General features: G+C 35.7%; 2 protein-coding genes across 2 annotated transcripts; one reads left to right on the top strand and one right to left on the bottom strand.

The window, feature by feature from the left end:
* Positions 1 to 952: 952 nt before the first annotated feature.
* On the bottom strand, positions 953 to 14,014 carry LOC145670502 (uncharacterized). Its single transcript, XM_081739250.1, has 2 exons — positions 13,773 to 14,014; positions 953 to 2,058 (listed from the first exon to the last, which is right to left on the bottom strand). Exon 2 carries the CDS (start codon positions 1,956 to 1,958, stop codon positions 1,572 to 1,574), a length of 387 nt encoding a protein of 128 aa, XP_081595376.1. The 5' UTR covers positions 1,959 to 2,058; positions 13,773 to 14,014; the 3' UTR covers positions 953 to 1,571.
* On the top strand, positions 7,847 to 8,224 carry LOC145670180 (uncharacterized). The gene has a single exon (XM_081738556.1). It carries the CDS (start codon positions 7,847 to 7,849, stop codon positions 8,222 to 8,224), a length of 378 nt encoding a protein of 125 aa, XP_081594682.1.
* Positions 14,015 to 16,188: the final 2,174 nt, after the last annotated feature.

Below are 16,188 nucleotides of genomic sequence, written 5' to 3'. Positions count from 1 at the left end.
CATCATACCCTTTATCACAAATTGTCTTATATCCTCACCTTTCTTACACATGACTTTTTACTGCACTGCATTAATGTAAACAAAACAAAACAAAAAAAAAAAAAAAATGAAATTTCGAAACCACATGTAACACAAGATTTAATGATTTATTATAACAAGGAATTAAGTCTATACATGATAACATATGAATAAATATTAAAATGTCCAAATGCAAATTCAACTATTCTTGAAACGGAACAGAAGTCCTTGAACATATTTAGGATGTCTCATACATTTTGCATTGAGAAATTAATTAACACCTGTCCATGTCCTAGACAACGGATTATGATTGGCCAACATCAATATCTTGGATAACCCAGAAGTTCTATACTTGGGAAATAAATAATCGATGCCCAACGTAAAAAGAACCTCTGATTATTCTAAGACTGATATAGAAGTGAAGTTTTACCGTACTTCTAAACACTGCCGGGACTAATTCCGAGGCGATCTTGTATATCCGTCGTCTGTTAGTTAAATTCTCTTACGCATTTCTATATAAAAAAAACATACACAAGTCACGTAGGCCAAATAATTAGAACACTTGCAGTCCTTTGCAATCTTATGGATTCTTTACGCTAGAGTCTTATATTGTACTGTATATATTTTGAAAAAAAAATCATACTTTTTCTCCTTGAATGCAATCACACCACATTAGTTACATGTTCTAAACCGCTCTACGCATGATTAACTGCCACAACGATATAGCCTCGTAGTTCGACATGAGTTTCCACATTGCCATATTTCCGGGTCGGATATTTATGTCACTCATGAAGCTGGCCGATCGAACTCCTGATTCGTTGTGATTATTTCCTTTTTACTACTAACAAATTTAGTACAAACTTAAAACACTTAAAAAAAATTATATATATATATATATATATATAGTGGCGGATCTAAAGGGAGGGTTATAGGGGCTATAGCCCCCCTTGACGCTCAGGTATACACTGGATAAAATGGGCTTCAATCCTGCTATACACTGGATAAAACGGTAAACTATAGCTCAGTCCTTCCCTTAATCATATCCTGGATCCGCCACTATATATATATATATATATATATATATATATAATTCAATCTGCTAAACAGATAATTAGTTCCCCTATTCTCTTCTTCAGCCACTGATTAAATTCCCGTGTCATCTGTTCATACGTGATTGAGGAAATGTTGTCTTAACCAAGGTCGTTACACTGTGATACGCTCCTGAAAATCTCGTCCGCAACCTGTTCTAGATACCGGTATCAGTATAGTACGTCTTATGCTACCTGCAACTATAATTCTGATGTTATGTACGACGTTCACCTCATTTCGAACAAGTATTACTCTTTCATCTCCTGAGTACGCTTACAGTAGAATGGGGTTGTCATATTGGCATTGATTATACGAGTAGCAGTTATATATACCTGAACATTACAGTAAGACCATATACATAATATTTAAATTTGTACACCAGAGATTAAATTAAACTGCTAGTTAAATATTATATACAATTGGTACCGTAGTATACTCACAGACTACTAAACAAAAATGAATCCTTACCCTTCACGTTTAGAGCCATTTAAACTCTCTCTGTAATATTCAATTTCGTTACTTAACAATTCAGATGATTCTGCATTTGTACTGAAATTTTCAATTTTGTCTCCATTTTTATCATCATCGCTCAAATTGAGTTCTTCATCCTTAATTTCAAGCTCAGGCTTCATACAATAAAGTAAATTTGAAGTCGAAGATTCACATGTTTGTTGGGCTATAGGATTTCCTTCTGTGACAAACTGTAACTTGTATTCTTTCTCATCCGCGAAAAATGCATCCTTACTTTCATGTGTATTTTCTTCAGAAAAATAAGCATTATTTTCCATCCCAGAGAAGAGTTTATATTCCACTGTAATTGGTTCACTTATTGCTCTACAGTCATCTTCCATTATGAGTAAAGTTTCTGCAGAGTAATTTTGTTAAAGTAATATTCAGCAGGATGTTAAAATGCATTAAAACCAGCTTGAAATATCTAATTGATAGCCGCATCTGTAAGCAAGAGAATATAATTATCAGAAAATGCAATCGAACTACTGTGTAATATTGACGCCAAGAGATAATTTCATACATTAGTGGGAACGATTTTAAGAAGCTATTGGTATGTATGGAATTGTATCCCAACACCATATGCCACTATACTGTACCTGAGAGTGCCTGGACAGAATGACAGTTCAAGTTATCCTTTCTGGCATGAAAAATCTCTCATTTCAGACACATCATTATGTGAGAACATGAACTCCGAATAACTCATTTTAGAGGGAGACTTGCGTTCACGGTTTCTCCTAGCGATATTATCTGAAAAGATCTTCTGTCAACAAGAATGACGTCGCTGGTAACTCAGAAAAGAATAGAAGTGACTCAAATGAAGGGTGATTGTTTTTACAACGAGAACTGTTTCTGGCTTGAAAATTATTGGTCTGTGAGTATCCGTAGACATGCAAATACGTGCGAAAATGTAAGATATTAGTTGTCGGCATATACGATCTACAGGTGATGAGACACTATGATTTGCAAACTTACTTGTGAATAAACCTTGTATGTTATGCACGGGAGAGTTCCAGTATTATACCTTAATATAAGTACACCGATCGTGATTCTATTTCCAGTGAAGAATTAATAGTAAATTTCAGATATTAGAATTAAAAACAAATAGTATAGGAAAATTAGTTCGAAGTGCGGAAAAATAGTATAACAAGCTGAAAATTGGTGGATGTGTTCTTTGGATACCCCTGATTAACATACTCAAAATCCCAAAAAATCCCACCTGGGCAACATGCCACCATCTTGGAAAATGGCCGCCATTGTAATTTTTTTTACTTAGGTTCCTTTTGAAGGCCATAACATCGGATACAAGAGAGATATTGATGTGCGGTTTGCGCGAGGTTATCGCAGACACTCCAAACTATTCACTGAAAACAACATTTAAACCTTTAATTGGAAATCTATGTAAACAAAGTATATAAAAATTACAACTGCGAAAATTTTTCGATACATATTTTCAATACAACTCGATTTTCGCTCTTTTCCGTCCGTGTTATCAAAAAAAAAAAAAAGTAATGAAGCAAATGCTGTAGAGCAAACAAAAATACACAAGAATATATCCTAGTTTTGTCCAAAAACTCAAGTCGGAATGGTTTAATAGAGCGCGCAGTAAACGCGGCACCATGTGTAGTGCAGTATTTTTTTCTCCGGTTGTTATGTGCCTTTTTTATTTATATGAAAAGCAATCAAAATATTTGCTCTTGAAACTACAAAACTATATCTTCACAAATTATAAGTTCGTTAGTTTCTTACGTGCAAGAAAACCAAGTATGTGAGTATACTTATTTTCCCAAATATGGAAAAGAAAATTTGATAAGCTAGGTTCTTTAATAGTGTATACCTGGCAACGCGTAAATTTGACAACAGCGTTAACACATGTTAGCGTTGTTGTATCTACAACGGTTCGAAGTTTTTGTTTGTAACTCTGTCTTTATATGCAGTTTCGACAGCGTTAAAAAAAAGACTAGTAAACAGTGTTTGGTGGGATCAGTGGTTTTGGCTTGAAAATGACTACCAAACTGTGCTAATTTTCGTGTTGAATAGGGTTTACAATGGATATGATGGAGAGTGTTGTATGTGTGATATGCAAAGACCCGATATCCGAAAATGAGGCTGTGATCGTGACTAGAGGGTTAGAAACAATTCGCTCCATAAGCTTAATTTCCTGAAACTTCAAGCTTTGTTCTAGACGGAGGAGATTTACTGCATCGAGTTCACTGGCCAAGACCAGGGACTTTCAGTGATGTATGTCAGAGCTATGTTTCATTCATCAAAGCAAATTATAAAGGACAGGTTACGATAGTTTTTGATGGTTATACGGAATGTACAACAAAAGCCACAGAGTGCATGCGACGAAGAGCACAACTTTCGTTTTCAGAAGTGCTGGTAGAGCTGCAAACTGAAGCAAGTACTTCACAGCATCAATTTTTAGGAAATAAGGCGAACAAGGCAAGCTTCATATCGCTTCTAGGATCACAATTAAAAGAAAATGGAATTACTGTGATCAACGCTTCGGGTGATACTGACCGTCTCCTAGTAGTTACTGCTCTCAAACTGGAAAAAAGTGAGGAAATCCCTGTCATTGTGGACACAGACACCGACTTGCTAGTACTTCTTACGGCACTTGTACCAACAAATAATAACATTCGGTTGATTATACCGGGCTCGAAGTCGCACCCCCCCCCCGAAATTGTTCGAATCTACGAAATTGCAGCTGGCCCTGGGTGACATGTATAATCATATGCTTTTCCTTCACGCAATATCTGGCTGTGACACCACATCGGCACCTTTCAAAAGAGGAAAAATACTCGCCTTTAAGACACTGAAATCATCTCCAAACCTTCGCAAGAAAGTGGACATTTTTAATAAGAAGAATGCAGCAGTTGATGAGATCGTGACGGCTGGTGAAGAATTTCTTGTCGCTATGTACGGTGGAAAAATTTCCGATGGGCTTAGCAAAACACGATATAAGTACTACGTCTGGACTGTTGCTAAACAGGAAATAGGTGCAACATTCGATTTAGCAACCCTTCCTCCAACATCAGCAGCAATGAAGCAACATTGCTTAAGAGGGTATCATCAGGTTCAGGAATGGCGTGGTGTGTCCCTTCCTCCAGTCGAATAGGGCTGGAAGAAAAACAATAATGGTGAGTTAATACCTGTCCCTAGCACTCAACCTCCAGCTCCAGATATGCTGATGAACCTTGTAAGCTGCAATTGCCACGTAGGGTGTGAAAAATATTCTGGTTGTCGGAAAGATGGACTTCGATGCTCACCATCTTGCAGCAGCTGTGCAATTGAGGGATGTACAAATCAAGAGGATACTGCAGATTCAATGATCTATGAAGAAGAACATAAAGACCTGACCGATAACGAAATGCCGAACCTGATATCAACCGCAAGCAAGCGACGTGGATGCTCTAAATCCGTAGGTTCCTTCAAAAGAAAATGCTCGAAGTAAAATATTTGGAAGTATTGCCCATCTGGAAGTTGTTTTGTTACATTCTTGTGCAGCAACTAACTAAGGCTAAGCAAGTGATACTGCGTTTACTGCGCGCTCTATTAAACCATTCAGACTTGAGTTTTTGGACAAAACTAGGATATATTCTTGTGTATTTTTGTTTGCTCTACAACATTTGCTTCATTACTTTTTTTGATAACACGGACGGAAAAGAGCGAAAATCGAGTTGTATTGAAAATATGTATCGAAAAATTTTCGCAGTTGTAATTTTTATATACTTTGTTTACATAGATTTCCAATTAAAGGTTTAAATGTTGTTTTTAGTGAATAGTTTGGAGTGTCTGCGATAACCTCGCGCAAACCGCACATCAATATCTCTCTTGTGTCCGATGTTATGGCCTTCAAAAGGAACCTAAGTAAAAAAATTTTCAATGGCGGCCATTTTCCAAGATGGCGGCATGTTGCCCAGGTGGGATTTTTTTGGGATTTTAAGTATGTTAATCAGGGGTATCCAAAGAACACATCCACCAATTTTCAGCTTGTTATACTATTTTTCCGCACTTTGCCCAATTTGGGCTTAATTTTCCTATATTAAAATATGTAGTTTTGTGTTTCGTGCTTGAGACATGTGCCTCATGATCATAGACGGAGCCAGAAATTATCTGCTGGGGGAAAGAGCAGACCTTTTGGTCGGTCTCGGAGGTCTTGGTAAGTAGCCATCTTATAGATGGCGTTTTTATTTTTTGTCAGAAAGTTGAGGAGCAACCCTCCCAAACTCCGCCCATGCTTACGATACAAATACACTTTTTACTGTTTAGGTCTCTTCATTAGAGGAAAAAGAAGTTGAAAAATGTATTATATTTGAAAAGAAAAAGGAGCAGTCAGTTTAAGTGTCCTATTGAAATAATTAACATTTTCATTTATTTACTCTTTTTAAGTTACTTAAAACGTTAGCCGCCAAGCCATATTTCGGAGATTTTTGCACCCCGTCAAGATATTTTATTAATTATTTTTTGTTCCCGTCCCACTGCGCCATGTGCACCAATTTGATACACAACTAGACTTTCTGTACCAGACCATGTGCATAAATCTGGTACACATTATTGTCGGAAGTTCAAAAGGCTTTGTGCCTGTTTAGTGAAAGCATATTGTTAATTGGAAGAAAGTTTTACTTTATTGTTGACTTGAATAATAAAACGCAATAAATAGCGGAAGGCTTTTCTTTTTTATATTGGCAGCAGAGAATCGTCGAAAATTTGGTTATTTGTAAGTGCTTTTATTCATACATAGGACCTTCTGCGGGCATTACTCTTGTAGTTCTTCGATGCTGTTGGCTCCTCACAGCGATGGTCAATTCTGATACAATAAAACAGTGGTTAGAAGATGAAGACAGTGCAAGTGACATAAGTAATTATAGTATTTTTAGTAACTTGACTGATAGTAATGATCCTGAATATTTTCCGGAAAGCCATGTTGATAGTTCTGATGATGACTACTTACCAGTTGGTGATAGGAATTCTCCTGAACCTCGAGAAGGAACGTGCAAGAGGAAACTTAAATGTCACCGGGAACGTGCAAGAGGAAACGTGAAATGTTACCGGTACTTGCAACAAACCCAGATGCCTCTGGAAGAGATACAGCTTCTCAAATAGGTTCTTCGAAAACAAGCTTGAGAAGAAACCAAGAACCGAAAATAATCCGGAATGCAGTATGTGGTAATTACACCAGTTCAACGTTCCAGTGGTTGATAGTGGAATTCAGGATAATGCATTTCGGCAATTACAAGGCACACAAAACGAGTTAGAATACTATCGTTTGTTTGTTGATGACTCCATTATCCAGTTGATCGTGACAGAGACAAATCGCTACGCAGAACAGTGCATTGTAGATAGTATTGCAAATGAAAATTGCAATGAATATTCAAGAATGACAACGTGGACTGACACCTGCGATGAAGAGATAAAGACGTTTCTTGGTTTTGTTCTATGGATGGGACTCGACAATAAACCTGCTCTTGAAAAATATTAGTCTAAAAATCCGTTGTATAAAAATGATATAAGCAAAATACTTTCTCGTAATCGGTTTGAGTTGCTACTTCGAATGTTTCATCTCTCAGACAACTCGGTGCAAAGTAAGGATAAACTGAGAAAAATTGCGCCGCTGGTTGAAAGAATGAACCAGAACTTCCAAAAAGTTTACCACCAGAATTAAAATTATGTAGAGATGAAAGTATGGTTCCTTTCCGTGGGAGAGTAGGCTTCAGACAGTACATACCTAGGAAAAGACATAAGTATGGGTTGAAATTATTCAAATTGTGTGCAAAAAGAGGATACACTTGGCATGTAAAAGTGTATTGTGGGAAAGAGGAAGCTCCGAAAGATCAAGCGTTCTCAACAAGAATTGTTCTCGAAATTATGAAACCTTTATTGAATAGTGGGCGAGTGTTGTATACAGATAATTTCTATACAAGCGTTGAGTTAGCACATGAACTGAACAAGGAATAAACTCATGTCGTAGATACTTTGAAAAGGAATAGAAAGCACAATCCAAAGCAAGTTCTCGGTGCCAAATTGAAGAAAGGCGAAATGACTTGCCTTCAAAGCAACACCAACGTTGTAGTCGGAAAATGGAAGGACAAGAGGGAAGTTTTGTTTCTTACGACTGAAAGCGTACTCGAATTACAAGAAGTAACCAACAGAAATTGAACTACGAAAAAAACCATCCACTATTTTGGATTACAATTGAGTGAAATCCTTCATTGATATTTCGGACCAGATGGCAGCATATTCTTCCACTATTAGAAAGGGTGTTAAATGGTATCGCAAAATTGTCTTTGAATTGCTGACTAACACCGCTGTAGTGAACTCGCATGCTATTTTCAAAAAGATTACACAGAAGAACAAATCCATAACCACGCTTCGTGAAAATCTCGCAGTGGCTTTGATCTTTGGTTGTGATTCTGAATGTGAGCAGCGAGAATGCAAATCTCCAAGTCGTAATCATGTTTTGCAAGAAAGTAGAAAGAAGAGAAGCCCCTGCAATGTTTGTTACAATACATTATCTGCCCAGTACGGACGAGATAGTGCAATCAAAAATTCAAAGAAAGTTACGACCAATTGTGCTGGTTGTACAAGCATAAAATTTGTGTCTTGACTGTTTCTTCAAAAAACATACCGCCATGCCAAAATAAAGAGTGAAGCGGCATGAAAAATAAAAAAACTCGTTTCTCAGGTTTCATTTGTTACATTATTATTGCGTATATAATTGTAGAAAATTTTACGATATTATACAATTTATCAAAGAAAATATATTTTGTAGCGTAAGTTTCGAAGTTTATTCAGTTGTACGTAAAAGAAAATACAATAAATAACAGTTGTTTGGAAGTTTGTATAAAAAATATATAGAAATAAAATACGATGATCATCACAATGCGTGTGTACATATTTAATGCACACGGCGTCGTGAGACAAAATAAATAATCAAAAACACAAAAATCGTATCCACAGGGCGCGTGCATCAAAATTGTACACGGACAAAAAATGAGTCAAAATTTGTTTTTTTTTAAAAAAAAAAACTCCGGAGTTTTTGTACCATTTTAGAGCCTCAGGAACCCGATTTTATAAGGAAAAAAATCGGACTAGAACAAAATTTTCATGAAACTCGACCTATGCTGAAAACAGGCATTAGCATTGTGTATCAATTTTATGCACAATGTGTGCGCGGAACCACTATTTGTGCATCAGAAGTATGCAAATGGCGGCCAACATGTTAAATAAACCCCACTTTCACCGAAGACGAGCGGGGACGATGGTTTCGAATATTGCATGAAGAATTTTACACATTGGAGAAGAAACTAACTGATATCATAGAAGATGAAGTGATTAGCATGAGTGAACAACAATTAGCTCAAGAGGCAACGTTCGACCTAAGGCAATTAGTACCTCTTTCATTAACATGCTCTGAATTGAGTTCTTCCCTATCTACTAACATTCAAATATTTTATGACTGTTTTTCAAGTAGCAGTGAGTCAATCATTACAAAAATTGGCATCCACTCAAGTCAACAATAAGGGATTGGACTCACGGGTTTAAAAATTAAGTACAAGCCTTAAACTGACTAATCCAATTTCTCCTTTCTCTCGCTTGAAGATTTGGAACAGCATGGTCTCTGTTTCTATCTGTTTCAGCAGTGTGCAAGATAGTTGGGCAAGCCATTTACAACATGTCGATATAACAGCTGCGGAGTGAATATTCCTACTCCTATCATGTTATTCAAGAAGGACAAATTTATGACATCGGAAAGGAAAAGTTGATTTGCGTCTTTTGTTTTGCTGAGTCCTCAGTGTTTCAGTGTATTCAGTCAGTACCACTTTGACGTAGTTTTGTGCTTGCTTTCAAAACTAGAAAGGGTTTCTTCCATTTCAAGTAAGCGAAGTCTTATTTTTCAGTTATACAATTAAAAGCTCTTTTGCAATTATTAAATTATGAGTGACCTAATAATAATAAAGATTGGACAAAACATATGTGAAATGACTGGGTACAAGAACTGCTCCACTTTGCAAGTAATATTTTCAGTTTAGGGTGCATGCTGTGGGATTCTATTCATTATGATGATATTTTTGGTATTGATCCAGCATCGTGAGGCAATTTGAAAACTGGTAATGGGAACAGAAGTGCTGACCACAACTTGCCCAATTATAAGAGTGTATTTGTATGATAAATTGAACGTAAGTATCGCCTTGTTTTACTACACAAGACATGTTCATGTATACTTTTAGCGTAGATCGAAAGAAATATAACTGTCTTATCATAACTATTTTCGAAATATAAGGTATAAGTATACACTGGTTGTCAAATGCTAGGAAACAAACACATCTTTAGATATATTTTTTAAAACACAGTCAGGGCACCGTAAGCAACCAATATAAAAGTGCCGACATTATACCAGTTTACTGACCTAATATGGCATAAATCCGCCATCATGACATAAACAGAACACGAAAACCTAAAGAACTCATGGAGAGACGATAACTTGAAATGCTAGTTGTCATGAACACGCTGGAGTTCTGAGCAAATCAGTTAAGTGTTTAATCATCTGATATACCTTGCATGTTGCATATCTATTTTGAAGTTGGTGCGTGGGGAAGTCTTCCTTGAAGCATTTCATTCACTATTTCGATTCTTTTGTTTGATTGATTTGGTTAAGGTTTTTCCGGGTTTTTGAACGAAGTTATTCCACTCGCCACGGCAGAGTGACTCTTGTATAGTAGGGAATAGAGATATTATGTGGCTTCTCTTTCAGCTTGCAACAATAATAGGTTGGGTGGTGTACGATGAGAGTGAAATGTGGCGCGCAGTTGAATGCCGTGTTTGAAATTTGAAAACCACGTTTAATGGCGAATGTTATTTGAGTTATTTTCTGAGGAGAATTTCTCTAATTCTAACTTAAATAATTGTCCAGTGAAGTTCGCAACACAGAGGAAAAGTTCTACAAATTTTATTTCAGTGTGAAAATACTAAATACGACTTGTATTTCGTGTGAGGAAGAGTGTGTTATTTTTAAACTTACACGGAGAACGACTGAAAGTACTATATATTGGTTATAATAGAAGCTGTTTATCGTATTTAAAGCAAGTGTCTGTGAGAACTGGTATTTTTCTTGAACAATTTAAGACTGCAAGACGACAAAAATTGAATTGTTATATGCTTGTCAGTGGTATTACGAAACACGAGAACATTATTAAGGGCTCCTTCACGTCAAAGTTAAGTCGAAAATATGTTTGTGAATGGGTAACCCACTGCAGAAAAGTATGTTCTGAAGCGGTTGCAAGACATTTTGCAGGTCTAATTCGGGGACCATGGTTAACTGTTGAAGTCTATAAAGTTCTCTTCGGTCATAGAAACTATGATATTGGACGATTCAGAAAGAAAGTAATTTGGATAATTGGTATAATTTGCCGAGAAACGGATAATCGTTTTTTTTTAGTGAGTGTGCGGATAATGAACGAAATGCTAATAATCTCCTTGTGTAATATCAAGACATGCGAATAGACACTCAGTTGTTATAACCGACTGCTGGAGAGGTTACTCTGGGGTGGACGATGGTAAATGCATTCATTCAATCATTAATTATTCGTGTAATTTCGTAGGCATTGACAGTGGAACATACACGCAAAATGTTGAAAATTTTTTGGTGCCCTTTGTAAAGCAATTTAAGCTTACACATGGTTCTGAAAGTATGGCTTTGTAGTTTGCTTATTACGTATGGAAAAGAAAATTTTGTACTCATGCCAGTGTTAGTGAGAAGTATGTAGTATTTATGAGGCTGAATTGTTTTATCTATATGAAGTTTTAGGTTTGTAGTTCCTTTTTCTTTAATGTATTTTTCAAATTTCTATAGTAGCAGTTGGTGTTGGAAGTTAGGCGGGTTGCTCCCTAAAGTGAATAAGAGTTAATGTATTATTTCACTTACTTCTGCTACAAGAATTCCGATATAATGCTAGTTTTAAATTTTTATGAGCTTTCTTCTAGAACTTGCTGGATTCGAGGAGTATGGTATACTATTTTCGTTAATTTTTTTAAACATTGAACATCTGAAATATTAATTTAGGACTATCTTAAGAGTGGAAATGAGGATCGTAATAAATTTTTCGTTACCGTAGATGCGGGCTACTTGGACCCAATTTTGCAACAAATTCGTTCTTTCGGCTTATTTTCATCCACGAAAACTCGAAAGTTATTGTCATAACCCATATTAAGTGGAACTACAGGCTTTATTGCACATATCGAGGACAGTTTTAGTTACATATATTGAAAACAAAGCACAGGCGATTATTGTAAAAAATGGGTCCACTCGCGTTCGGGCTACTTGAACCCACCCCCATATTTTCCTACAGAAAACCATTGAAATCTGCTCTGAGACTAAGTAGGACGTAGGTGTTCCAAGAACAACACTTTTTATTTACTGCAAACCACAAAGAGAACATGTTAAGAGGTACTATCAAATATAATGATTGTAATAGCTGATTACGTTTTCTTCTGCAGCTGCACGAGCCCTATCTATATTAGCAGCGAATCTAGTCGTTGACTGGAGGTGCATTTTCTAAAATAACTTCACTCAATCTCGACTGGGAAGATTGTCTTAGAAAGCAATGACAGTTCTCCCATGCATGGCAAAATAGGACTTCACAATAAATCTAAAATCAAGTTAATTAACGAGGAATCCGAAATCCCAAACTTTATCAAGATGACTAGCGAAGGCTAATTCTTCTTCTTCAGTGAACACTTTCAGATGACCCGGATTCTGCCTTGACCTGTTCTTTAATCTTCTTTCTATGGTGGAACGACTTATCTTGAAGTATGCTTCTGTTTCTTTTCGCGACATTTTCCCCGACAAAATTGCTGGTAAATATTCTTCAAGCTGTTATGAAAAATCAGCATATTTTTCGACCTGCAGGTAATCTTTTATATTGATGTACCATTTTGTACCGGTATCCTTAAGGAAACAATGAAATGTCCTTACTTGTGTGACACGTGACAACAGACCTTTATTTTTCATTGATAAAGATAACAAAGGATGGGGTGGGATAAAGATAACAAAAGATGTGGGACAAAATATCCATGTTTTCCAGGTCATATGTACACACTTCATATACTGTATTATCTAATTACCCACACATCTTATTGTATATGAGAAAGTTTACCATGTCAGTTTCATTAACCTATATGTAACTACTTATGTGTTTACTTAGCATTGGTTCCACTTCCTTGCAAATAGTGTCCACACATAAAAGTTTGGCGGTTAATAAATACACTGTTTTCGTCAACGACCTTTCTCATCAATGCTGCTCAATCGTAGCCTACTACAGAACTAGTTTCAATGTGTGTACACGTGCATTTTGATCCCATCTAACGGATCTAACTCTGAACTCACTCATTATTGCATTGCATATGGGATTTTAAACGAGTTTTTGGTATGGGTCCAAGTAGCCCCTTAAGGGTCTAAGTAGCCCGCAATTACGGTACTTCAAAAAGCAATGTTTAAGATAATGGAGTATGTTTAGCAGAAGGGGCCCAGAAGCACGGAAAAAACACACAACTTACAGGAGAAATGGATGATGCAAGTACTTGGACGTAAGAGAACGTTAACCAAACCTAACCTACCTTAAACTAAAATCTAAGCTTACTTGAACCAACCTAATATTAGTAGAAATAAGCGAAATTCTATCATTTTTGGAAATTTATGCTGGACTTCTACACTAACATAACATAAACTAATCTAATGTGAACAGAGATTACCAAAATTGTAAGATGTTTTTTTAGAAAAATGTATTGGACCCCTCTCCTAAACATAGGTCAAAATAATTAGTGGGAAATCTTAATTTCTAACCTGATTCCTTTCGGAAGAAGTGATTCGTAGGAACACTGAAGGAACTGTTCCGACAACGAGTTTCATCGATATTGGAATTATTTAATGAATCAGTAAAGACCTAAAAAAAATAAAATAAAATAAAAAAAAAAAAACCCTGCTGGTTTGCTACACTCAGCCCTCTTAAAGTGAATCTGTTCTCTTAAGAAAGAGTACGTTTCCTGCTAAAATAAAGTTCACATTTCATAAATATAAAATGTATACCAGCATAAAATTGGATAGCAGACGACTCTGTACGCTACTTTTCAACATTAAAACGAGCTTTACGTTTTACCTTTAAAATTCCAGGTGCATTCCATTTGGTGTAAATGTGGAAAAACAAATTTTCGTTAGCTACTTAAGATATGAAGAAGAGCGTAAGCGTCAGAAAAACAGAAACTTTTGATTGTCATCATAAGTAATATTGAATTTTCTTGATCTTTCTATATATAATTCTTGACCTTCATCAAAACATACAATAAAGATTGAAAGCACTTTATGGTGAAATACTTTCTACTTGTCTTGTCTTAAGACCATTATCGGTCACACAGGTAGGTGCACCAGCATTAAAGTTCTGTGTGCTTCAAATGTAAAATTGTCTTAGATGTACTTCACACGGAGGATTTTGCATTCAGGAACAAAATTAAATAAAATACAGGACACAATTGGGAAGAAAGGACACAATCGTTAGAAAGATCAAAGTCAGGAAAAGGTCAAAATCGGGAAACCAGTTCAGACAGTGAGAGAGGGCTGAAAGCCAAGTTGAACAGCGCAAAAATTAGAGAAAAGTGAGAAATGTAAAATGAAAAAGAAAAAGTAGAAAAAAGAAGGGGATGTGTGTACTTGTAAATATAAAAGAGAGTGTAAGTGTAGTGTAGGTGTATAAGAAATACTACTCAACTCTCTTCCTCACAGAGCACTACCACATACGAGGCACCCGCCGTGACGGACACTGTCGAATTCCTTTTTTTCACTTTCACTTTCAAAGGCACAATTCCATACCATGTATCGCAAAATTTGCTAAAAACAATACCAAGGAAATACAAGTTGCTATTATTACTGTTGTTTATCGATTACAGCAGCGATTATCAATTACTTACAGAAAACAGAACGCAAATTTGGCATTGTATTAACGCTAAAAAGTTAATTATTAAGGCTTAAGATGTATGATAAATAAAAGGCTTGCTTCGATTAATATTTTGTGAATTTATGAAAAACTTCAAATGTACTAGAATTCACTGTTAAAATCGTAATGAGTAATTTTGAAAGTAATGAATTTAATATTCTATAATATGAAAGATAGTATATGATTGCTTATTCTGTGTGAGTAATCGCTAAATTAGCGAATCGAAACTAAACGCAAACGAACATAAACACTAACCGCCTTATGCAGAGCCGTTTCCACTTTAGATTAGAGTAATATTAAAAACCTGACTACTGCAGGAAACATGTTAGTCGAACATGTATGGTTCTAATCACGCGTCAGAACGACTCTGCATAAGGCATTAACTGTTATCGGAATGAGGCTATCGATCGTCTGATATGGAACTAATTTCTAAAGGAGTTCCTCGTCTTCTTACGCAAGGATTAGTGTATATGAATTTATATAAAACCGTATTTTTTTTTACTAAATCTTACTACATCATGTTTGGTAGGATAATAAACTAGGACTAATTATATCTCTCGGTCACTGAATTTATATAGAATACGTTTTCGTCCTTCTATTACTCATTTTGCTCTATTGAAATGAATATTAAAACTGGTACTATTATTAACGGCATTGGAAGATGTACGCGTTTTAAGAACGCTTATTTTAGCTTTAAGAACGCTAGAACAAAATTTTAAGAAAATGAACCCCAAGAAACATAAAAAGAAATAAAATCCAGATTTTGATAGGGCAAAAAATAAAAGATTCAAGCCACTTGCTAATGGAAATCACATCAGGAATCAGAAGGGATGTTTTGTCAACAGGAAATGGTACTTATGTTAATAAGTTCATACAGTTGAGAAATATGTATGAATGCGAAAATGCCTTACCTGTGGGTAGTACGGACATCTTAGCAACTACTGCAGATAGGAGAACATGGTTTCCTTCCATGGTGCTATGATACATCATGCTAACTGAAACTTTATACATAGAAAGCCCTAAGATAATGTCCTTCATGGAAAAACAGAAACAAAAAAATATGAAGGAAAAATAAAAAGAATGTAATTCTTATGAAATTATATACGAGAGAACTATTTCTCGAAATCTAGAAATGGATAATCCTAAAAGACAAATGAAAAGAAACTAACTCAAGCCGTAAAATCTCAATAATGCAAAAATACTGATGATTCGCAAGTAGCGATGGAAGAAATACGATTGATCGTAAACTGGGCTGAAGTTCACACAATCTTAATAGAGGGACCATACGCCAGAAAAGGGAAAATATTGAAGTTTGATGCTGAAACATTTAAACTAGGAGAGAAATCAAGTTCGGAAACTGCAGATGGAAAACCAAAAGTGGCAAATGAAAGTTTCAACAAAGATAGTTAATTGCTCAACATAATATAAATGATGGATAGGTTGAAATAATGTCTGAAAATACAATATAAAACAAGAAGCTTTATTTTAGTAAACAGCTACTGCCAATTTAATATGGATAGAAAAATTCTTACATAAAAATTTAATAACATATGTCGAAGATAAAATAACAGTATGATTATACGGA

The sequence above is a fragment of the Thermobia domestica genome, chromosome 14, assembly GCF_964235325.1.
Source record: "Thermobia domestica chromosome 14, izTheDome1.hap1.1, whole genome shotgun sequence".
Lineage (NCBI taxonomy): Eukaryota > Metazoa > Arthropoda > Insecta > Zygentoma > Lepismatidae > Thermobia > Thermobia domestica.
Note: the sequence above shows the minus strand (reverse complement) of the source record. Positions and strands in the feature narration are given on the sequence as shown.